Source organism: Felis catus, chromosome D1 (assembly GCF_018350175.1).
Source record: "Felis catus isolate Fca126 chromosome D1, F.catus_Fca126_mat1.0, whole genome shotgun sequence".
Classification (NCBI taxonomy): Eukaryota; Metazoa; Chordata; class Mammalia; order Carnivora; family Felidae; genus Felis; species Felis catus.
In genome coordinates this window covers 85,522,930-85,548,503 of record NC_058377.1, presented here as the reverse complement: position 1 = coordinate 85,548,503, position 25,574 = coordinate 85,522,930, and the positions used below count along the sequence as shown (strand labels likewise).

Below are 25,574 nucleotides of genomic sequence, written 5' to 3'. Positions count from 1 at the left end.
TTAACTACTTTTGCATCTTTCTCTACCTTCATTTAGTTTATTATATACATATTCCAGATGGAGACATCAGATACTTATGGCAGACACAGGGCCTGCAGTGTTTATCAAAGTGTGCTACACAGAACACCTGCATCCGAATTATCTAGACTATGTGTTAAAAATTCAAACTGGTGTCCCCCATTCCAAGCCTATTAAATTCAGAATCTCTTGAGTGTGGGGTCTGGGAATCTGAATTTCAACAAATATCTCCAAATGATTCCTAACCCCACTAAGTTTGAGAACTCCTGTTCTAGTATTCTAAAACTTCAAACTTACCAATTAATGGAAATCTTAATAGATTCTCTGTTTGTTTTCCTATACTTCTCATGTGGTTTAAGAGAAGGAAAATAAGTTGTATGACAGAGAAAACAGGTTATGTGAAATTAGATCACTGGTTCCTGGATTAGAACTAGTGCAGGGAGTTAAGAAATCAGGAAGAGGAAAAATTCTGCAAGTTAGCAGGAAGGGAGTAGTGGGTGTGGCAACTCTGACTTAGAAAAAATTAGCATGCCCTTAACATTTGTATGTAAACATAATTCATTTTTGTGATTTTTCCTTGTTAGTACCAAAAAACAACATAAATATTGAGAGAATATTTCATATATGACTATCAAGGTATAAATAAATAATGGACTTTATCAGATGCCCTTAAATCAGGAAAATCCAGACTTTTATGATGCTTACATGTGTTAATTGGAAAAATAACTCAGTAAGCCTAAACAAACAAACAAACAAGATAAGACTTTAAGAAAATGTTCCAGTTTAATGAACTTAATTGTATGATTTAATTGAAAAAAAATACAACATAATAGCATTATTATGGAATGTTCACACACAAATTAGTAACAGAGCAGAGATTTTTCCAATAGTGTGAGTAAAGGAATTTAGAGAACATTTTAAGAGACTTGTAAGGGAGCACCTGGAGTAACAAAATTTGATTGAGGATGCTTACCATGGATTCCGACAGGGGAAGTCATGCATAATTAGTATATTGGAAATTCTTTAAAGAGCTTTTTATGATGGATGAGGAAAAGCCCGTTGATACTATTATTGTTTTAAAACTTAGTCTTGGGGCGCCTGGGTGGCGCAGTCGGTTAAGCGTCCGACTTCAGCCAGGTCACGATCTCACGGTCCGTGAGTTCGAGCCCCGCGTCGGGCTCTGGGCTGATGGCTCAGAGCCTGGAGCCTGTTTCCGATTCTGTGTCTCCCTCTCTCTCTGCCCCTCCCCCGTTCATGCTCTCTCTCTGTCCCAAAAATAAATAAACGTTGAAAAAAAAAATTAAAAAAAAAACAAAAAACTTAGTCTAGTGTTCATACTGGGTATTAATACTAGATTTTAAAATATGAAACAGAGTTTTTAAAATATGGAATTTGGTGCTATAGTTCATTTTGGAGGTGTGGATAGCCAATTTTGTTCTATTTGTCGTCAGTTTTTTGGTTATACAATTGGATTATTTTAGAATATTATAAATAATTATTTTGTAGTGATAATCTTTTTTTCTTGAATAAAATCGTAAGTGGGGTGATGGGATGTGAATTTCCTCAGCTAAAATAAAAGCAAAACAGAATTTTCAGTTTACAGATTTACTTTACAGATGACACTTAAGGACAGATAATCCTTAACATTATGCTTTAACTCCCCTAAACAGTTAAGACATAAACATAGTATTAAATCTGAAAATATGGGGCACCTGGCCGGCTCAGTCAGAAGAGCATGTGACTTATGATCTTGGGGTTGTGAGTTTGAACCCCACATTGGGTGTAGAGCTTACTTCAATTAAAAAAAAACCTTTTTAAAAATCTGAAAAGGTAAAATTTATTTTTATTAATCTATTAAAATTACCTCATAGTTTTTATATGTACATTTTATATTTTAATACACTTTAATTGGCAAACATATCAGTAATGATTAAATCAGAGGATTTGTTAAATGAGTTTACATACAAAGATTTATTAGATTATCTTCTATACATATCTTCTCATTAAAGTACCTTTGGTGAACTTTATCTAATTTCTGGACATTAAGGTCACAGATTTTATGAAATAATCTAATTAAGCAACTCAGAAAACTGAGACTTAGAACAGTTGTCTGTCCTATCCAAAGTGGATCAGCTGGAATAGCTAGGACTGGAGCCCATTTTCTGAGTTCTAGAACAGTATTTTTTTCGTTATGGGGAAATGCCACAAATATTGTTTTTATTACATTTTAATTCCTGTGTGTCCTCACTTAAAGATGAGTTAACATAACCATGAAAATAACATGAAACATCTGTTTGTAATCATAACAGAATAACTAGTATCAGACTAGCCATCCCATTTTAAACAACTTGAATTGGACAAAATATATGAAACAATAATTTTTAGACATGAGATAATGAGGAGTCAAGATTGAGAGAAGAAAAGTTGAAGTGAGTCCTACAATTGACCCCATCTTTATACCTGGAGGTAGTTTTTGGACCTGTGGTATAGGGAAAGATAATCCAAGAAAACACAGTATTCTCCCCAAGCTGAGGAGAAAGACAAGAAAGTTGTAAGAGGTAGAAATATCAGGAATTTTCCCTGAAATGCCATAAATGAGGGAGCTATTTAGGTAAGAGTCCCTATGGGTCCCTTTGTGTCTTTGACTAGGTATTAAGTTGTTTATGTACGAAGTGAACTCTACAAGGTTTGGCATAAACAACTAACTAATGGGGATGTGAAAAGGAAATAACTATGGAAGTATGCACAGGGTGGGGATACAATTATGTTTTGATCTGTCAGAGGAGAGAGATTTTGTTGATCGTATGGAAAATTCACAAAGATCCCTGAAAAGGCAATCATTATCCAGGAGAAGAGTCAATCAATAGAAATAGACTCCCCAGAGTTAATAGTAAAGGACATCCCAAAAGCTAGTATAAATATGTCAAGGAATTAAAGAAAAATATGAATATAATATGAAGAGAAATGGAAACTAAAAATAGAATCAATGGAAGTTCTAGAATATCTTAAATGGAAAAAAAATCCATTGGATGGGTTTTACACCAGATTAGACATTCGAGAAGAAAATATCAGTGAACTTCATGACAGTGTAATGAAAACTGCAAACTAAGTCTACTATAGAGAAGGAAAAGGAAAAGACTGAAAAAAGGACAGTGTCAGTAATTTGTGGGTTAATATCAAGCAGTCTTATAGATATATAATTGGAGCCTTAGAAAGACTGGGGGGAAGGAGAATATATTTGAAGAAATAATGGCCAGAATTTTTTCTGAGTCCTGAAAAATGTCAAACACAGATCTAAGAAGCTCAATGAAAGCCCAGGAGATGCAAAGGAATTAGAATAGTCAAATTTAGAAGAATTATACTACTTGACTTTAGCATTTATTATAAAGCAATCAATATATAATGATTTTGGTGGGGCATCTGGGTGGCTCAGTCGATTGAGTGTCTGACTTTAGCTTAGGTCATGATCTTGCAGTGTATGAGTTCAAACCCCACATAGGGCTCTCTGCTGTCAAAGCAGAGCCTGCTTCAGATCTTCTGTCCCCATCTCATTTTCCCTCCCCCACTTTTGCTCTCTCAAAACTAAATAAACATTGAAAAACAAAGATATAATGCTTTTGGATACAGACAAGGATACACATAAAAAGCAAGGGAAGGAAACGGACCCACACATAGAGGCAAATTATTTTTGATAATTCATTGGGGAAAAGACCGTCTTTTTTTTTTTTGAAAAGACGTCTTTTTAACAAATATTGCTGAAAATTAGTTATCTGTGTTAAAAATTATCTTGATCCACACCTCATACTATCACAAAACTTAATTTAAATATGGATCAGAGATCTAATCATCAAAATTAAAACTAACAGTTCTAGGAGGAAATCCTTACAATTTGAGGGTAGGCAAAGACTTCTTAGATGGGACTAAAAGCATATGAACTAAAAAATAAAAAAAGATGAAATGTTCCTTATCCAAACAAACACACAAAAAAAGAAAACTTCTCTTCAAAAGACAACATTAATAAAATGAAAAGTCTAGCCAGAGACTGGGAGAAAATAATCAGAAAACACACACCTGACAAAACCAGAACAAAATTTGTATTCATAATATATCAAGATCTCTGACAACTCAATAGAAGACCAACAACACAATTAAAAAATACACTTTACTGAAAAAAAAAACATAGAAATCAACCATAAGAACATGAAAAGATGTTCAACAGTAGTCATCAAAGAAATACAAATTAAATGCAGAATTAGGTTCCACTATGCACACATTAGAATGGCTAAAATATTAAAAAGACTGGTAATAATACTAAGTGTTGGTGAGTATGTGGAGTAACTGAAAGTCTCACATAATAGCAAATGAGAATGTAAAATGATATAGCCACTTTGCAAGCCAGTTTGTCAATTTCTCATAAAGTTAAACATATACTTACCACACAATCTAGCAATCCCCTTTCTAGGTATTTACCTAGTAGAAATAATGTTTATCAATGCAAAGACTTCTGGTGAATGTTCAGTGTAGCTTTATTCATAAAAGCCCCAACTAGAAACTATGGAGAAGTCCATCAACAAATGATTGGACAGTCTTTTGCCTGTTGGCTGGGGCCTGACATACACCGCTTCAGGGAGGGGCTCCACTGCAGCCATGGGCTTGTTGCTTTTCTGGGCACCACTCCCCCCACCCCACTCTGCCTGCCTGACATGGTGTGCTATCGCACCAATTCCTCCCCGGCTCTTGTGCGCTGCTCTGAGCAGCATCACTCTTTAGATCAGAAAGCTGGTGGGCACTATGGAGAAGAAATAAAACAATAAAAAAATAGAGGAGGTGCTGGATGAGGGGGAAGAGAAATATGTGGTGGAAAAAGTTCTTGACTGTTGAATGACAAAGGGCAAAGTGGAGTATCTTCTAAAGTGGAAGGAGTTCTCAGATAACATGTGGGAGCCAGAAGAGAGCCTGGATTGCCCTGATCTCATTGCCAAGTTTCTACAGTCGCAGAAAACAGCACTTGAGACGGATAAACCAGAGGGAGGCAAGCTCAAAGCTGACTCTGATTCTGAAGATAAGGGAGAGGAGAGCAAACCAAAGAAAAAGAAGAGTCAGAAAAGCCACAGATTATTAGATCTACAGACTCGTGGAGAACTCATGTTCCTGATGAAATGGAAAAATGCTGCTGAGGCTGACCTAGTCCCTGCCAAGGAAGCCAATATCAAGTGCCCACCAGGTGGTCATATCCTTCAATGAGGAAAGGCTGATGTGGCATTCTTACCTCTCAGAGAACAATTACCAAAAAGATGACAAGAATTAACTCTTCTGAGTACTAGTGCTCCTGTCACGTCTGACTGTGGGTTTCAAGTTAGAAGGGAAGGAGTTATACTTGTCTTGGCACCAGAGTTGGCTTGAGAAGATGTCCTTTGTAGAGTCAGTAGTACCATTTCTGTGCCCTACAGCAGCCCAAGTGCTTTAAAGCCTTTCCATGCTGTGTAGTTTGCACACCCATCCCAGGAAGGGAAAGGGGGAGAAATGTTGCAAGGCAGCCCATTATGTACTTTTCTGAGAAAGGCAAAGGGCCTTCCATGAAGGACAAAACTTACAGAGTGGGTGTGTGGGAGAGCAAAAGATACTGTAGATCTCCAAAGTACATCTATCTCCACAATCCACAACCTTCTTCCCAATACTGTTAACTCTGCATTTTTACAGTGTAGCATGTGTGTAGTTTTTGGCTGTTACTAGTGTATTATTTGGGGCTGTTACTAGTGTATTATTTGGGGTTGGGAAGGAACAGAGATGGGTAGGATTTTTTTTGTTAAAATTTGAGATCTGACTGGGGAAATGGTAAAACAATGAAAAGAATAAACCAGCAGTGATTTGGTTCTGTGTCCAGAATATTTTATCTTTTCAAAAATGTCATTGGCAACCTAAATGAGGACTATGAGAAACTGTTTAAAAGCTGTGAATGCTGGAAATTTATAAGCCAAGGTATTCCCTTCTTGAGCTTAATGCTGTTCCCAACAAAGTACTAAACCAGTTAATAAATTACCAAAGCTTCCATCTGGGGAATGGAAATTGGTTGAGGAGGGAAAGTCTTATTGGAGCATATACATAGGCAGATCGTTCTGTCTTAGAGGTGCAAATTTTTGAAATTGATAAGAAACCCTTTCTTTTCCAATTATGAAATGTTAAACATCAGTTTGTCTATCCAAGCCACTGGCTGAAGAATTTCAGCCACTGGCCCAGGCTCCAAGGTTGGAAACTTCTTGGGCCTGTTATTTGAACTTTGACTTCTGAAATCAACAGGATTCAGTCACTGACAGTACAAGTTCATCAGATCACTTGAAGAATTGAATGATTTCAAAAGCCCTGGTCTCAGGAGAAGATTAAACTTTCATACTGCCCCTACAGCATCCCAAGTGCTTTAAAGCCTTTCCATGCTGTGTAGCTTGCACACCCATCCCAGGACGGGAAAGGGGGAGAAATGTTGCAAGGCAGCCTATTCTGTACTTTTCTGAGAAAGGCAAAGGGCCTTCCATGAAGGATAAAACTTGCAGAATGAGAGCAAAAGATATTGTAGATCTCCAAAGTACATCTGTCTCCACAATCCACAACCTTCTTCCCAATAGTGTTAACTCTGCATTTTTACAGTGTAACATGTACCAGTGTAGCATGTACAGCTTCACTTCGAAACACAAAACAAAACCAATTTTTTTATTCTAATAATTAATACCCAAAATGCTGTCTTCAATCATGAGATCCATCAGTTCTCCACATCGCCTAGACCTGCATCTAGAACTCCACTGTGAAATCTTGTTTTTAAACTTTATTTATTTTGAGAGAAGATGTGTGTGTGCATGCGCACAGAGGAGGGGCAGAGAGAGAGGGAGAGAGAATCTCAAGCAGGCCTCACATTGTCAGTGCAGAGCCCAACCCAGGGCTCAAACCCATGAACCCGAAGGTTATGACCTGAATGGAAATCGAGAGTCAGACGCCTAACTGACCAAGCCACCCAGCCGTCCCAAGAATTTCCATTGTAAAATCTTTTTAGGCATGTGTTAAATTTCTGTGAAAACTTTAATATAACTTCATACCACATTGTCAGTTTTTGTCTTAATAAAACTATAGAATTATAATTCTTTTTTTTTTTTTAACGTTTATTTATTTTTGAGACAGAGAGAGACAGAGCATGAACGGGGGAGGGTCAGAGAGAGGGAGACACAGAATCTGAAACAGGCTCCAGGCTCTGAGCTGTCAGCACAGAGCCCGATGCGGGGCTTGAACTCATGGACTGCGAGATCATGACCTGAGCCGAAGTCGGCGGCTTAACCGACTGAGCCACCCAGGCGCCCCTAGAATTATAATTCTTAAAAAAACAAATAAAAAATAAATGAGTGCGTGAAAAAATTGTGATATATCCATACCAAAGAATATTGTTCAGCAATAATAAGGAGCAAATATTGTGGTAAGTGAAAGAAGCCAGATACAAAATAATACTTGCTATATGATTTCATTTGTGTGAAAGTATAGAAAAAAAACCCTATTCTCTACTGACAGACAGGGATCAGTGGTTTCCTGGGACAAAGGGTACTGAATTGTGATTGGGAAAAATCATGAGGAATTTTGGAGACTAAAGGAAATATTCTATATTTTGATTGTAGTGGTGATTACACAGATATATTTTTTTCTACCTGCATTGAACTGTACACTTAAAATAGGTACAATTTATTTCATGTAAATTACACGTCAAAATAGTATATTTAAAAAACAAATAACAAGGGTGCCCGACTGGCTATGTATTATGCATCAAAATAGTAGATTTAGGGGCACCTGGGTGACTCAGGTCATGATCTCATGGTTCATGGGTTTGAGCCCCTGCATCGGGTTCTGTGCTGACAGTTCAGAGCCTGACGCCTGCTTCGTATTGTGTCTCTTTCTCTCTCTGCCCCTCCCCACCTGTGTTCTGTCTCTCTCTCTCAATTTTAAATGATAAGCTTTAAAAAAAAATAGTAGATTTAAAGAGCAAATAACAAGAGCCTGGCTGGCTCAGTCAGTGGACCAGGTGACTCTTGATCTCGGTGTTGTAAGTTTGAGCCCTATGTTGGGTGTAGAGATTATTTAAAAATAAAAAAAACATCTTTAGGGGCACCTGGGTGGTTCAGTTGGTTAAGCGTCCAACTTTGGCTCAGATGGTGATCTCACAGCTTATGAGTTCGAACCCCATGTGGGTCTCTGTCTCTCAAAAATAATAAACATTAAAAAATTTAATAAAAAATTTTTAAAAATCTTTAAAAATGATAGTAAATAAATAAAAAACAGGTAACGGTATGCTTAGCATTATAAACACTTTAAAGTAATCTGCACTATTTAATTATTTTAAGAAGAGATTAAGGACAGACTATCTAAAGAGTGTATATTAAAAGATCACTTGGAAAATCTCCTCTGGTTATCTATTTCTCATTCACATTTTAATAATAAAATGCCAGAACACCTACATTTCAAATTCACCAGAAATAATTGCTTTTACAAATCATAGTGATGTTCATTACTAGTAAGAGCAAATAGTTAGATTTGTCATGCATTCTATCACCCACTCTTATGAGAATAAGACAAATAACAAACCAGTAAATTTATTTCCAGAACTTATTCATAAAATTACCTTTAAGCTATTTAGTAAGATGGTTACAAATTCAGCCCAATCTTCTGGCATCTTCAGGTGGAAATAATGATCATATATTTTATTCTAAATCATTATAAAATGTTGGTCTTAGCAGAGAGTTATGCTAAGTACATTTTATTACATTTTAATTCTTTGAAAATTCACAATGTATTTGGCAGCCTTTCAGTTACCAAAAAAAAAAAAAAAGAATCTGTAAAAACAGATTCCCTTTCTCAAAATATTCATGATAAATTGTATTCTCTTCTACTGAACAAGTATAATTAATTGCCAAAGGCGAAATACTTTTAGTAATTCAATGAATTATATTCATAATTATCCATTATTTTCAGTTTTCAGCTTGCTAAATTTCTTTTAAAATTCTTCTCGGGGTTCTTAATTAAATGATTTGCTTTTTAGCTTTATATAGTGAGCCCTGTTGTAATCTGTTTGCTATACAAATACTGAGTTAGCTGAAACAATGTTCCTCATTTGAGGAACCTGGGCCAAAAAATTTTTTATCTATTATTTAGGCTGACTTTAGCTGCAAATAACAGAGAATCCTAATTTAAACAGACTAAAGCAAAAAACAAATCAAAAAATCAAGAGTTAGGGCAGTTTCAAGCATAGCATGATAGGATTCCAGTTAAATTATTTTTAATTTTCTGGATTTTATGCTCTTTCTGGATTTTCTGCCAGTGGCAGAAAAGGACTATCTCTTCCCTATGAATGATGAAGCCTTTCCCAGAAGTGCTTCCTTATTTCTCATTGGCAGAACTAGAATGGCAATACTCCTAAACTGACAGGAGACATGGGACTGCCATGATTGACCTAGATCGATCAAGATAAGTGTAGTCTTCTTTGAGTCCAAAGGGGTAAAAATGAACCTCTAAATAAAATCAGGACACTGAGGATGGGACAACTAACAGAATTTGTACAAATGTGAAGACATTTTCTTATTTATATCCTAAGGTCAGTATAAGGTTTGTGCTCTGGTAGTAAAAAGAAATGGAATTATTTGGAAATTTCCTTTTCTAGAATTACACATTCTTTAGTTATAGCATAATTTGTCAGAAATTTTATTTGCTAAATTTAACAGACTGTTAACAATATAAAATTCATGATGAAATGAGTGTAAATTAGACATAATGTGTATTAACTTCCATTAATTTGTTAATTCACAATATTTTTATGACTACTAATGAAGGCCAAGTACCTGGATCTAATGGTGAGTAAAACCAGCCATAGGTATGTTCTCATGAAGCTTTTATTTATTTTAATGTTTATTTATTTGGAGAAAAAGAGAGCACATGTGTGAGTGGGAAAGAGACTGAAAGAGAATCCCAAGCAGGCTCCACTCTCAGTGTGGAGCTGACCCAGGGCTCGATCTGATGACCATTAGATCATGACCTGAGCCAATATCAAGGGTCGGATGCTTAAACTGACTGAGCCACCCAGGTGCCTCCTCATATAGCTTGTAGTATAGTGGTGGCAAAAGCCATTTGTATAAAGGTCACATTATTACTTTATTTTTTATAAAGATTTTAGTTTTAAGTAATCTCTACATCCAATGTGGGGCTCAAACTTAAAATCGCAAGATCAAGAATTACATGGTCTACTGACTGAGCCAGCCAGGCACCCCTAAAAGCCTCATTACTGAATATGGAGTAGGTGGCATAAGGAAGTCATCTGAGAAGAGATAAGCAGAATTTATCTGGGTACATACAGAGGATATTGAGTATGGTAACCTTTTCAAGCAGAGAGCACAGTATATCAAAAGACTATTGTAGGGTGAGCAGGATGAATCCCATAAATTAAAAGTTTAACATATGACCTGTCCTTGCAGGAAAGGTTACAGATTTTTCCCTCAAAGAACAGTGAGAATTCATGTAAGTGGTTTTAGTTAGGAGCAGAAAAGAAGGTAACCAGATTTACATTTTTTAATAAATTACTTTGGTGTTGTGGAAAACAGATTGGGTGGGCCAGGTAGATGCAGGGCAACTATTAGCTAACTATATTGCTAGAGTCCTGGTGACAGGAAATAGATGGAAAATATCATCATAGATGGAAATAGATGGAAAATATCTATATTGTCAGGAAATAGATGGAAAATAAAACATTGGGGCATTGGTTAGATTGCCTGAAAAGCTAATTTCGAGTGAGGCAGGAAGAAGGCTAGGACTGATCTTGAAGAACTGCAGTGAATGAATAGAGGAGGATGAACCTATGAAGAAGAAGAAAAAGGAGGACAAAACTTAGTAGATTATCATATTTCAGAATTCAAAGGTAAAAAGAGTTGAGAGAAAGAGAAACAGTCAAACACTATTGAAAAATAAAAACAAATGACAATTAAGAAAATGTTCTTTGGATTTGTCAACATGGTAGTCATTGGTAATCCTTGTGAGAGTGATTTCAGTAAAATAACACAGACAGTCAGACTGTAGTGGCCTCAGAACGAGTGGGAAAAAGGAAATGGAAACAGAAGCTTGGGCAAATCTTTTAGAGACTTACCTGTGAAAGGAAGGAGTAGCTGGTGGGAGATGTGGGGGTAAGGGAAGATTTAACTTCTAAGATAGGAAAGCCTTGATCATGTTTAAGTACCAGTAGGAAAAATCTCATTGAGAAGGAATAGTTGAATACATATGAAAGAGAAGAAATGATAGGTAATATATACTGCTTTAAAAGTTGAGAGCAAACATAACTAAAAGCATAGGTGGAATATTGGTGTTAGATAGGAACAGGGACTCTTACAACTAGAGGGAAAAAGAGGGGATATGTGTAAAATAGGTAAGCTTTTAGTTTTATTTTTATTTATTTTTTAAAAAAAAATTTCTTTTTTTTATTTTTGAGACAGAGAGAACAGAGCATGAACGGGGGAGGGTCAGAGAGAGGGAGACACAGAATCTGAAACAGGCTCCAGGCTCTGAGCTGTCAGCACAGAGCCCGACGCAGGGCCCGAACCTGCAAACAGGGAGATCATGACACTTAACCGACTTAACCGACTGAGCCACCCAGGCGCCCCAAGCTTTTAGTTTTAGTAGCAAGAGGATAAGGCTTCAATTTTCTCTCTGATATAAGGTCAAAAGTAAAGAGGTAAGTAGGGGAGAAGAGGCCCGGTGGAGACAGCTGAGCAAAGATGGTTTGAAATGTTCATTATGGTAAGTATAAGAGAGAGTTGACCAAGCAAATGAAATAGAAGTGACTAGGCAGCATTGAGGGGCCATGGATTTTGGTGAGTGTGAAGAATACTAATGCCGATAAGATCATTTGTGTGATTTCTCCAGGAGCACCAAGATTCTTGGTATGTGCACCACAAGTAGATAGTAAGCATCAGCCAGGGTTAGGATTTTTATCCATGAATGAGGAAGAATGACTGGAGCGAAGGAAGATGGTCACTTGAAGGTCAGGCTGTTTTGTTTGTTCAGTAAATGAGTTGGGAAGAAATCTTGAAATAGCATTGTAAGTAACACCACTTCCCACCTTCCCATCCACTCCCACCACTTTGAGACTGTGATATGAGAGAGTAAAATCCCAGCAATTGAGAGGACTCTGAGAAAATTAATAACTCAGGGGGACAGCCTGGTTTCTTTTAAAAGAGCCTGAGGGCTGAGTTGATTTTGTTGCTGAGGGGAAGCATTTTCAGATTGCACAATGCAAAGACCCTCTTGCTGTAGTGTGAAAGCATCCATAAAATATGTAAATAAAGAGTGTGGCTGTTTTCCAAGACTTTATTTATGGACACTGAAATTTTAATTTTAATGTGACAAAATACTATTCTTCTTTTGATTTCTTTTAACATTTAAAATTGTACAGGGGCGCCTGGGTGGCTCCGTCAGTTGAGTTTCTGGCTCTTGATTTCGGCTCAGGTCATGGTCTCTCAGTTTGTGGGGTTGAGCCCTGCATTGGGGTCTGTGCTGGCAGTTGGGAGCCTGCTTGGGATTTTCTCTCTCTCCCTCTGCCCGCCGCCCCCCCACCCATATGTGCACAGTCTCTCTCTCTCTCTCTCTCTCTCTCTCTCTCTCTCTCTCTCAATAAATAAATAAATAAATAAACAAATAAATAAACATGTAAAAAATTTTAAATTTATACAAATTATTCTTAGCCCATAGGCCATACAGAAATAGGCCATGGCTTGAATTAGCCCATGGTGTACAGGCTGCTGACGCTTGCTGAAAAAGAGTTTGTGGGGAAGTAGAAATCAGGGCTTTTACTTCTGAATGTTTACACATAAAACATGTCTACATTGTTGATTTGACTCACTCAGCCAGGGGTAATGTTGAGCTCTCTCACCTGGACTGGGGTAGTAGTGAGCCAAACCCAGAGGCTGTAGACTGTGTAACCGCACCACCTCCATGGTGGCCATTCCAGAAGTTGCAAACTTGGCACCGGATATGCCCATGGGTGGAGGTAACTCCCAGAACTATAACCAGATTACACTAAAAAAATCTCTTCTCAGCTGTTTATTAAGAAGAATCTGGTTTTACAGCATGATGGTTTTAAATTTCAGTATCTGAAGTGTTCTCTACAACCTATGCTGTAAGAAATTAACAAAATGTGAATTTATAAAAATAATATTTTAACAAGCTTAACAGGTACAAGTGAATGGAAATGGTATTTTAATTAACCCTAATAGTACAGTAAGATGACACTGTTAAATATTTTCAGTTGTGAATTATAAGAATGACCTTACAAGTAGAGGCTTCATTTCAGGCTTTTTGACAGAAATTTATATTGATACTAATTCATACCACTGATAAGTTACTCTGAGAAAGTGATTACTGAAGGTTGGCATTGCTTAAACACTGCAAGGATCTTTTATACAGAAAATATGAGAGAATGACAGCGTTGCTGATGCGTTATTAATTACTAGTATCTGATTTTCTAATGCTGGTTTTTATACTCACTTAACTCTTAAAATTTGGCTTGCACAAACATTTTACTGATGTTTGGGCACAATGAAAAGAGGGATCTTTGAGTTAGGAAGCTGTGTAATTTGACTTGGCTGTTTTTTTAAAAACACAAAGACGGGGGGGCGCCTGGGTGGCGCAGTCGGTTAAGCGTCCGACTTCAGCCAGGTCACGATCTCGCGGTCCGCGAGTTCGAGCCCCGCGTCGGGCTCTGGGCTGATGGCTCAGAGCCTGGAGCCTGTTTCCGATTCTGTGTCTCCCTCTCTCTCTGCCCCTCCCCCGTTCATGCTCTGTCTCTCTCTGTCCCAAAAATAAATAAACGTTGAAAAAAAAATTAAAAAAAAAAAACACAAAGACGGCAATATTTGAAATAATTTTGAAAATCATTGAAATTTTAGTTGAAGTAAATGGGACTAGCTTTAAATAGTTCACATTTTACTTAGTTTAATTAGTAAATTATAACTTTGGACAAGGGTATTTAGACATTGAACCTTCACTAGTAAGTAACTGGGGAATATAATTTGTACCAAAGGGCTTCATTGAACTTTTAAATAATAGATTTGTAATATTAAGAAACCGAGAACCAAACATAAAGAATGGAAAGATCAAGAATATAGGGAGCCAAAGGAGGAGGCTCTATGGGACCAACTGTAGATTCTTAGTAGTATTCAGAGATGATTGGCTAAGGAAGAATGTGTACTGAATTATACCCTGTTAATATTTCTGTCAATGAGGGTGGTGGTGGTAAAAGAATAATCTTTGGGCACAAAGTCACATGGAATAAAGTGACCATTAGGAGAATTTTGCTAGAGACGAACTGTATTCATAAAGTGTTTTTAAAAACACAGGGGTGGATCCCATGCCAATGTCAGTCAGTATGTTCCACTCTCTTTTCTGTCTAAAGTTCACTTTCTTCTGATAACTTCTCTCTTCTATTCTGAATATTACTTTATAAGCATCTTTAGTAAAGGTTTCAATCCATGGATAGGAGTCCTAGGTGAACTTGTGTGTAGTAATCACTACAGAAATTGGCCCAAGAGAGTGGGAAGGAAAGCAGGAAGAGTAACATTTAGAGTCACCGGCATTATTACCTTATTTTATTGGGTGGCAAGGACCAGACCCAGCCACTGGGCTCTTCCAAATTAGATATTCCAAAGGAATATTTTGTCTGACTTATGAGGACATAGGGCATTGGTCAGGTATTGAATCCATGCACCGACACCCTCCAGGTGGGGAGATTGGTGGTCAATGAATTTGCTCCACATGACAGAGTTTATAGTCACCTGTGAAATACATTGCAAGTATGTTGTAATTATTTCACCTAGGTAAAGCACTGATATTGTAAATATTTCCTTCATAGATTACAGGGTTCAAGATTATTCCTGTAACATCATTCTTAATCATAAACAGATATTCCTTCTTGATTTTGAGAAAAAGATCAGTAATACAGTTTCTGAAGAATTGCCCCAAACTCTGGATTGCAGCTAGTACGGAAGAAAGACACACAATCCTGTGAATGCCCATGGCAGTATGTGGCTCATGAGAACATTATTGGTCATGTATAGAGGTAGTATAAAGACTGAGAACCTCTGATGTAATATGGCAAAGGCCAATTTGTCAAATTAAATTTGTCAATTAGATATTTGCCTTTTAAATGCAACACACATCACTTGATATGGCAACTAGATAAACCAAATCAGTCACAATGTTTGAAAGTTGTTCTCCAGACTGAAAGGAGAGTACCGCTTTGTCCCTATATACACATTAAGCTGTTTAAATATGTTTGTTGTCACAAAGAAATTGAGTTGATTGAGCTAAGACTAGGATTACAGGCCCCAATTTTAAAGTAAGTATAGTAATCCCTATCAGAATAACACCAGCATTCTTCACAGGACTACAGGGCAAACAGTCCTAAAATTTTTATGGCACCAGAAAAGACCCTGAGTAGCCAAAGCAATTCAGAAAAAGAAAACCAAAGCTGGAGGCATCACAATTCTGGACTTCAAGCTGTATTATAAAGCTGTAATCATCAAGACAGTTTGGTACTGGCACAAAAACAGACACATAGATCAGTGGTACAGAATAAAGAACCCAGAAATGGACCCACATATGTATAGCCAACTAATCTTTGACAAAGCAGGAAAGAATATCCAATGCAAAAAAGACAGTCTCTTTGGTAAAACTGGACAGCAACATACAGAAGAATGAGCCTGGACCACTTTCTTATACCATACACAAAAACAAACTCAACATGGATGAAAGACCTAAACGTAAGACAGGAAACCATCAATCCTAGAGGAGAAAGCAGGCAACAACCTCTTTGACCCTTCAGGTTTTTTTAGTATCCCCTGTATGAATCTTTATGTAGTTTGGATATTAGGCCATTATTCAGTACATCATTTACAGAGATCTTTTCCCATTCCGTAGGCTGCCTTTTTGTTTTGTTGATGGTTTCCTTCACTGTGCAAAAGCTTTTTAGTTTGATGTAGTCACAGTATTTTTGTTTGTTTTGCTTTTGTTTCCCTTGTCTGAGGAGACATATCTAGAAAAATTTTGCTAAGGTTGATGTCCAAGCGGTTACTGACAATGTTTTCTTTTAAGAGTTTTATGGCTGAAGAAACAAGAGTGCGGCGTGAACATGGGGAAGCAAAAGAAAGCAAGAAAGTATGCAACCATGAAGTGAATGCTTAGTCTCCGAAATCAGAGGCTTAAAGAGAAGGATAGATTGAAACCTAAAAAGAAAGAAAAGAAAGATCCCAGTGCACTCAGGGAAAGAGAAGTCCCCCGACATCCTTCCTGCTTATTCTTCCAATATAACACACAGCTGGGCCCACCTCACCACATCCTGGTTGATACCAACTTTATCAACTTTTCCATTAAAGCTAAACTTGACTTAGTACAATCAGTGATGGACTGTCTGTATGCCAAGTGTATCCCTTGTATAACTGACTGTGTAATGGCTGAAACTGAGAAATTGGGGTAAAAGTTGGCTCTAAGGATTGCCAAGGGTCCAAGATTTGAATGATTACCATGCACACACAAAGGAACCTATGCAGATGACTGCTTAGTACAGAGAGTAACTCAGCACAAATGTTACATTGTGGCCACCGTTGACTGGGACCTTAAATGAAGGATCCGGAAGATCCCTGGAGTTCCCATCATGTACATTTCTAACCATAGGTACAACATTGAGCAGATGCCAGATGATTATGGAGCCCCTTGGTTCTAATTCTAACACTCTAAAGATAGAGATCCTCTGCCTTCCTTTACCAACTTTTTCTGTTTCCAGTTCATGTAGCAATACGCTATAACATGAATTATTCTCCTTCTTACCCATTTGCTCTGTTATGAGCTGAGTATGGTTAAATATACTCACTTTTGATGTTGTTTTGAAATTGATATTTTGTATCATTTTGAATTTTGTTGCATCTTTTTATAAATCAGATGCTTGCACACATTAAAAAAAAGAGTTTTATGGATTCAAGTCTTACATTTAGGTCTTTGATCGATTTTGGGTTCATTTTTGTGTGCAGTATAAGAAAGTGGTCCTGTTTCATTCTTTTGCATGTAGCTATCCAGTTTCCCCAACACTATTTATTGAAAAGAATGTCTTCTCCCCATTGTATATTCTTGCCTCCTATGTCATAAATTGATCATATAAGTGCGGGATTATTTCTAGGTTCTCAATTCTGTTCATTGATCTATGTGTCTTCTTTGTTCTGTCAGTGCCATACTATTTTGGTTATTATAGCTTTGTGGTATATATAGTTTGAAATCTGGGTGCATGACACTTCCAGTTTTGTTCCTCCTTCTCAAGATTGCTGTGGCTACTCCAGGTCTTTTGTGGTTCCATACAAATTTTACAATTATTTGTTCTAGTTCTATGAAAAACACTATTAGTATTCTGAAAAGGATTGCCTTGAATCTATAGATTGCTTTGGGTAATATGGACATTTTAACAATATTAATTCTTCCAATCCATGAACATGGTATATCTTTCCATTTATTTGTATTGATTAAAACCAATATAAAAGTAATATCCTTCCTGGGCATGTGGGTGGCTCAATTGGTTAAGTGTCCAACTCTTGATTTCAGCTCAGATCATGATTTCACGGTTTATAAGATCAAGCCCCACATAGGCTCTGCACTGTCAGTACACAGCCTGCTTGGGATTCTCTCTCTCTCTCTCTCTCAAAAACAAATACATAATTTAAAAATAAAATGAAATAAAACTAACATCTTGACATTGTAAGTTAATGAAAAATATAGAAAATACCAAGAATGATATAAAAGTTTCCTGGGGCACCTGGGTGGCTTAGTTGGTTAAGCATACGACTCGTGATTTTGGCTCAGGTCATGATCTGAGGGTTCATGAGTTTGAACTCCACTTCGGGCTTTGCACTGACAGTGTGGAGCCTGCTTGGGATTCTCTCCCTTCCCTTTTCTCTTCCCCTCCCCTGCTCATGCTCTCTTTCTCTGTCTCTCTAAATAAATAAAACTTAAAAAACTAAAAAAAATAGATAAAACTTTCCTTCAGTTCTAGCGTTTATTAGTATGTAACCACTTTTTAAAATTTATTGCATCTCTTTTCTCTTTTTTATTAATATTTGTTTTTTATTTACTTTTATTTCATTTATTATTTTTTTAAGTAAGCTCTGAACCCATCATGGGGCTTGAACTCATAACCCTGAGATCAAGAGTCACCAGGTACCCCAGTTGGTGTGTTTTTAAAGTAAAATTATGATATAATAATTGTAACTGCTTTTTTTCTTATCATATTTTAGGAATATTTTCTAAATAATCAAATTTCATTTTATAATATAATTTGTATAGCCATTTAGTATATAAAGGACTGTCAATGTTTATTCAATTTAGCCAGAGCTTATTGTAATACATTATTTATAGTTTTTTTCTGCACTCTCTTGGTAGGTTTTAGATACTTGCACAATGAGAATGAACCTAAATTCACCAGCCAGATATCTTTATGATTTGTGTGGCAGAACAATTAAAGATATTTCAAAAGGTAAGTCACAAAGATTTTACAGGTTCTATTATCACATTTCAAAAGACATTGGCATAATTTATATATATAAACATATATGTATATAAATATATATGAATATATGTGAACATATATATATATATATATATATGAAAACAGATATAATAAAAGTTTAGTTTTAACATGGGAAATATTCCTATACAAAAGGAAATTATGGAATGGATTAAGTTTTGAAGAATTTTTATTTCAGCTTGTGTTGGTCCATTTGGGCAGTTATAACAAAAATATCATAGGCTGAATGGCTTAAACAACAAACATTTATTTCTTGTAATTATGAAGTCTGGGAAGACCAAGATCAAGGCCCTGGCAGATTCACTGTCTGTTGAGGGGCCCTTGACTGATTCATAGGCTGTTATCTTCTCATTGTGTCCTTATATGGTAGAAAGGGCAAGGGTACCTGGTGGGGTCTCTTGTATAAGGACACTAATTCCATTCATGAGGCCTCTACCCTTATGACCTAATTATCTCCAAACACCGTCACATTAGGTTTCAACATTTGAATTTTGGGGGGACACAAACATTCAACCTGTAGCACAGCTCAAGCTTAGATTTGAGAAAAATCATGAGTGTTTTAACCTTCATAAGCCATAATTTAATAAACAAAAGCAATTGATAAATTTTCATAACTTAACAGATACTTTCTATGGTATACAGCTTTCAAAGGAGAAAAATGAGAAATCATACTACTGTTGCTCAGATATAAAATTTTTAAATGTTTTGGTTAACTTCTAGAGGTTTTTCAAAAGTTATGAAATGTGTTCTAAAGCAATTTTATTGGGATACCTGGGTGGCTCAGTTGGTTAAGCATCTGACTTTGGCTCAGGTCACAATCTCACAGTTCGTGGGTTCGAGCCTCGCATCAGGCTCTGTGCTAACAGCTCAGAGCCTGGAGCCTGCTTTGGATTCTGTGTCTCCCTTTCTCCCTCCCCTACTCCACATGTGCTCTCTCTTTCTCTCTCAAAAATAAATAAATAAACTTTAAAACAATTAAAAAATAAAACAATTTTATTCTATGTCTTTGTCAAAATATGAGACTTTCATCTGTTTCTAAAAGCACTGATTTGCTAGTCTCTAAGAGCAAAAATACCATGAATTCCACATTTGTACTTTTAAATTACTATTAGTAGTAATTACTACTATTATTTACTTCTTACTTTTTAAATTTACTTTTTATACTTTAGTAGTAATTACTATTCTTTACTAGTACTACTATTAGCACTACTAACAATGCTACTCTTATAGTCCTATCACTTCATCTGAACCTTAACTCCATATGCCTGAAGAGGGCCAGAATATTAAGTGGCATACTTAACTGCAAGGCTAGATCCAGGCAACTGTAAGTGATTTTAGGATATGGCTATTCTGAATACTTACATTTGTTTCTAAAATCCTTGCTTGTAATATATAAAAACAAAACTTTACTGGCTTTATGATCTTAATCCTATTGAGTGACTACTATTATATTTTGATATTTGGGGTGCTTGGGTGGCTAAGCATCCAACTCTTTTTTTTAATGTTTATTTATTTATTTTTGAGAGAGAGAGAGAGAGAGAGAGAGAGAGAGAGAGAGAGAGAGAGAATGAGCGCATGAGCAGCAGAAGGGCAGAGAAAGGGAGACAGAGAATTCCAAGCAGACTCTGTGCTGGCTGGACAGAGCCTGACGCAGGGCTCGATCTCTTGACAGTAAGATCATGACCTGAGCTGAAACTCAGAGTCAGTCGATTAACTGACTGAGCCACCCAGGCACCCCATAAACTTCCAACTCTTGATCTTGGCTCAGGTCATGATCACATCATTCATGAGATCAAGCCCCACATTGGGCTCCATGCTGAGCATGGAGCCTACTTGGGATTCTCTCTCCCTCTTTCCCTGTCCCTCTTCTGCTTGTGTGCTCGCACTCTCTCTCTCTCTCTTTCTCAAAATAAATAAACTTTAAAACAGATATTTTGAAACTTATTATAATTCTTAATTTTTTTTCTGCCAAGGATTATATGTGTGTTTGCATATTAGAAAGTAAATTATACTTTATAATTTTTAATGTTTGTATTGATATAATTATTTTTTATTTTATTAGAAGATTTCAAAGCTTTTGTAGACATACCCATTATCTAGCTAGTTACGTACCTGTAAGACACATGAAACACAGGGAATCCTTGTTTTTGGTCTTTTTTGAGGGGGAGGAGGGGATATGGAATATCAATATTAAAGTTTATGTTTTCTTTCTTGCATTTCCCCCTAATCATGCTGGTTCAAATGATCTTTATAATCAACAATATTATATAATCACTCTTAAATTTGCATTAATAAAATAAATAACACATTTTAAGACCCTATCCATCTTTAAATTATTTCCAGCTCACTGGGATTTGAAAAAAAAGTTTTTAAATTAATCATTAGAATTAAAACTGTAAGGCACCCTGGTAAAGGGGAAAGATTTACACTTAGAAAGTTGATTTTTTTCCCCCTCCCAAATGTGGAAGAGCAGAACTACTTATCAAAATATAAAAGCTCTGACTCTGAGGTGTGATGCTTCATGGATGCCAGAGGCAGACTCATGCCTCATGCTTCACGTGTCCCAGAATTGTGCTATTATCACATTTTAATGCATGCCTTGCCCTGTGTCTTTGCGTACGTAGGAACGCTATGCCAGCTGAAATTAGCCTATGCGACTACTAACATGTGGAAGCATAACAAGTTCACTAGACTTAAAATCCTCAAAGAAGCTAATCCTACTAAAGGAGCTTCCAGTCTGTAGTACCCTAGTCACTTAACATTAGGTTTTTGCATTTATTTTTTCTTTGTTCATTAGTTTAATTTGTGCATCAAATGATTGAGGTCCCTCAACTTTTATATTTCATAGTCTTCTGAACTTCAGCTTGGGAAAGATGAAGTGTTATGGGAAAGTTATCTTTTAATTTAAACAAATGCTAATTCTCTCATTTGATGTATGACTCTTGTTTGCTTATGTCAAATCAGAATATCACGTCTAATGTTAAGATCATAGTAATTACTTTTTATTTATAAGGACAGATTAGAAGTGTAATTGTACCAAGGACTGAAATGTAACAGATATACAAAATGAAACATTTTCTCCTATCTCTTGCTTCTTTTTTTAGAATTAGATGTGCCTTGAAGGTTTTCCTCCTTTGCTGTGAGAAATGAGCACATTGGACATGATACCAAACTTTTACTTTATCAAGTCTAGTGAAACTTTTAAAACCTCATAAGATTTGCAAATTGCTTATGTTTTTAGACTTCTAAAAACCATAGAAGATTTTAACAAAGAAATTTATTTTGTTACATGCAGAAACATTCCTTACTTATGTCTCCCACCAAGATCTATTCTTTCTAGAGTAGAACTACCCACTGTGTAAAGATGCCATATTCCTATGTATGATCAACATGCTAGTACAGCATTTCTGCTAGAACAGGATATAAAAAATGTATTCTGCAAAATCACCACCCCAAAATTACAAGGCTGTGGAAACAATAGTGTTGAGGAAGACCATTCAAAATCTATGCACCTTAAAACCAGAATACCAACTTAAATAATAATTAACCTAGGGGATACTGTAAACAGCCTGGGTAGGTGTCTCAGAGTGATGCTTCAGAGGATATTAAAGCTGCACAAAAACAATAGAGTGTGAGAAAATGCAGATGGACGTCAACTGGAGGTTTGGGGCTTCCTTTAAGGAAGGCACAGGAGGAAGGGAAACTCCCACAGAGTCATGCAAGGAACCCCAGTGCTGCAGGCAAGCTAAAGCTATTTTCTTTCCTGCTAAAGGTCAGAATTCTACTCCTTCACTGTTGGCCTCCTTTGCCTAGGAAAAAGCACATATTTACCAACCAAACTTCTATATTGTATTGATATCATTGCCTATTTACTAATCATATATAGACTATTTGGTATTATATAAGCACATAACAGTGGGAGAACACAGGTAGATAGTGTCAGATTTTGATAGACCTCATTCCCCCTAACATTGCCCAACTTTTTGTTCTCTTACCTTCTTTGGCTTCATTATTCCATTATGGTGAACAGAGAAGTGAGTCTCCCTCTTGAGGGAGATCCTCAGTCTGTTAGGACCTATTATTCCAATAACCAAACTCTGCTCCTGCGTGGATCCTTCCAGATCATGGTGGGTAGTATGAAATTTACCCTAGAAGATTCTGAAATGAGTTAAAATATAATTAAATTGGGGCGCCTGGGTGGTGCAGTCGGTTAAGTGTCCGACTTCAGCTCAGGTCACGATCTCGCGGTCCGTGAGTTCGAGCCCCGCGTCGGGCTCTGGGCTGATGGCTCAGAGCCTGGAGCCTGTTTCCGATTCTGTGTCTCCCTCTCTCTCTGCCCCTCCCCCGTTCATGCTCTGTCTCTCTCTGTCCCAAAACAACAACAACAACAACAACAACAAAAACATTGAAAAAAAAAAGAAAAAAAATATAATTAAATTGACTCCAAGTCTGTGTTATTGAGCATTGAATGTTCACTTCCTGTTCCATTTCCCACCCCAAATTATACCAGTTACACCATCCAAAATGGTTATGTATTTATTCTCTGACATGTTTTTCAGAAATTGTACAATGCAATGAACTCAAATGACAGGATTAATGTATTTTAATCACAAAACTCCAAACACATATCCTGAACTTGAATGTTAATTCTTGCCCATTATGAAATTTTTGTGAAGTTAAATTCAAAGAATAAAATTCCAAAGAAATGAAAGTCCAAAAATTTTATATTTATAGGGAAGTGAATTCCAAAATCTAATAATCTTACCTTTGTGAGTTAAAATCCAATAAAAGTTCCAACTCCACAAGTTAAAATTCAAAGAAATAAAAGTCCGTAATTTTTATTCTTCCCAGTGTCAGCCAGATGGCTTTTAGATGCCTAGTTTGAGCTGGAATTCCTCCAGCAGCTACCTTCTGGGCCCCCGTGGTGGGCATCATCCCTCAGGACTTGAGAAGTTGGAATGAGCTTATACCAACTTTCTCATGTGCCCTAATTCCAGTTGAATCAAGAGATGATCACAACATCAGCCCCATATCCAGGACATTCAGAACAGAAGCCAATCCCAGTTTCTAATGTGGCTATTCCAAGCAAAATGATGTTTCCAGGTAACTATTTTGGCATGATCCAGACCATCTGACTGTTGCCAAAGAGCATCACAGAAACTAAGTGAAGGAAGGCAAAGAAGAGAAAGCATTCCTCATGTCAGTCTTTCCAACATGCCAGTCAGTATACGCTGTTGATCAGGGTCTGTGACATATGCTATAACTTGTTGGGAAGCAGTCTCTCATCAAGGTATTAATTATAGCATTATGTATTTATAATATTTTGAAGAAAAAATTGACCAGTGATTTCTAAAAAAAACTCTGCATAAGAGTTGATGAAGTGCTCTGAATTTGGAGCCAGAGTTCAAACTCCAGTTACGCCACCTATTGTATGAACTGAGACAAGTTAATTAGTTTCTTTGAGAGTTAGTTTCTTCATCTACAAAATAAGGATGAAATTACTTGCCTTAATAGGTTATTGCAAGGAGTAAGTGAATTATATGTGAAGTCCTTAGAACAAGTACCTGACACTTGGTAAGGATTATATAACATTTTTTTTGAGATTTTATTTTTAAGTAATCTCTATACTAAACATGGGGCTCAAACTCACAACCACAAGATCAAGAGTCATATGCTCCACAACTGAGCCAGGCAGGTGCCCCAACATTATAGAATACTTTATCATCATTGCTGTTATTATTATCCTCAAAGGGGATACTCTTACATTCTTTTGCAACATCTGGAAATTTACGTTGGTGGCAGCCCCAAGACTTATTTGAGATGTTGTTATTTGCTTTTGTAAAGGTTTCCAAGCACCTTAATGGTCTTTTCCCTCTGAGTCACATATTTCTGAACCCCATGCTGAACTGAGGGTAGGCCCTCTCTGGTGGCAAAGCATCCGTCTTGCCTCGGGAACAGTAATTTCAATCCTGGGTCACAGTGGCTACTGCAATGGCCTATGGCTATGGAACTGTTTAAGCCCAAGACACCTACTTCCTGATCACAGCTTCTCCCTTATGTTCACTTTAGTTCCATTACAGAATAACTTCACTCCATGGATTTCTGAACAGAAGTGGCTGTTTATGTTTCCGAGCCTCATGGTCTTAGGTGCTCAGTGAAGAATAGCACTGATGTCATTTCCTCCTGTAGACATGGTCTTTCCTCAGTTTTTGAATGCTCTTAGGCTTGAGTTAACATTTCTGTTCTCTTTTTCTACAACATTTAGGATTTGCCTCTGCTGTACTCCTGTTCCTTTCAGAAAGGTTCCCTTCTCTAACAGGCTTGGGCTGCATTCTTTGTGGTTGTTGAGTTCTTTCTTTTCTTTTCCTTTTGAGTTCATACTTGTGTTTTTTTCTAACATATCCCTGTAAATATTTTTCTTGCAGGGTCTCTCATAGTGAGAGATATGATATCAATAAGTTCCGGGGTGCCTGGGTGGCTCAGTCGGTTGAGCATCCGACTTCAGCTCAGGTCATGATCTCACAGTCTGCGGGTTCGAGCCCCGCGTCGGGCTCTGGGCTGACGACTCAGAGCCTGGAGCCTGCTTTATATTCTGTGTCTCCCTCTCTCTCTGCCCCTCCCCCTGCTCATGCTCTATCTCTGTCTCTCAAAAATGAATAAATATTTAAAAAAAAATAAGTTCCAAGTTTGTCAATATCATCTTTTGTTCAAACCGGTCCTACCCATTTTCACCTCCTTGAATTAAATAATCCCACCCAGGATGTATTTTCCCACTGGTTAACATCTAATTTAGATCTGACTTCTTCTTCTTTTTTTTTTTTTTGTAATGTTTATTTTATTTTTGAGACAGAGAGAGACAGAGCATGAGCAGCGGAGGGGCACAGAGAGAGAGAGAGAGAGACAGGGAATCCGAAGCAGGCTCCAGGCC

General features: G+C 36.9%; 2 protein-coding genes and 1 pseudogene across 9 annotated transcripts in view; all 3 read left to right on the top strand.

The window, feature by feature from the left end:
* DCDC1 (doublecortin domain containing 1) overlaps positions 1-25,574 on the top strand; it is a 475,155-nt gene that overhangs the window by 66,412 nt on the left and 383,169 nt on the right. For all 8 annotated transcript variants that reach the window (XM_045039088.1, XM_045039084.1, XM_019812218.3 and 5 more), the window contains one exon: positions 18,502-18,595. In XM_045039088.1, the coding sequence (XP_044895023.1) occupies positions 18,502-18,595 (94 nt within the window). The remainder of the gene's footprint in view (positions 1-18,501; positions 18,596-25,574) is intronic.
* On the top strand, positions 1,868-7,166 carry LOC123380557 (chromobox protein homolog 1-like). The gene has a single exon (XM_045039099.1). The coding sequence runs from the start codon at positions 4,900-4,902 to the stop codon at positions 5,260-5,262; it is 363 nt and encodes a 120-aa protein (XP_044895034.1). The 5' UTR covers positions 1,868-4,899; the 3' UTR covers positions 5,263-7,166.
* LOC102899682 lies at positions 15,809-17,031 on the top strand (annotated as a pseudogene).

Coding starts and splice junctions, on each gene's coding strand:
- LOC123380557 (XM_045039099.1), top strand. CDS start 4,900: ATGACAAAGGGCAAAGTGGAGTATCTTCTAAAGTGGAAGGAGTTCTCA.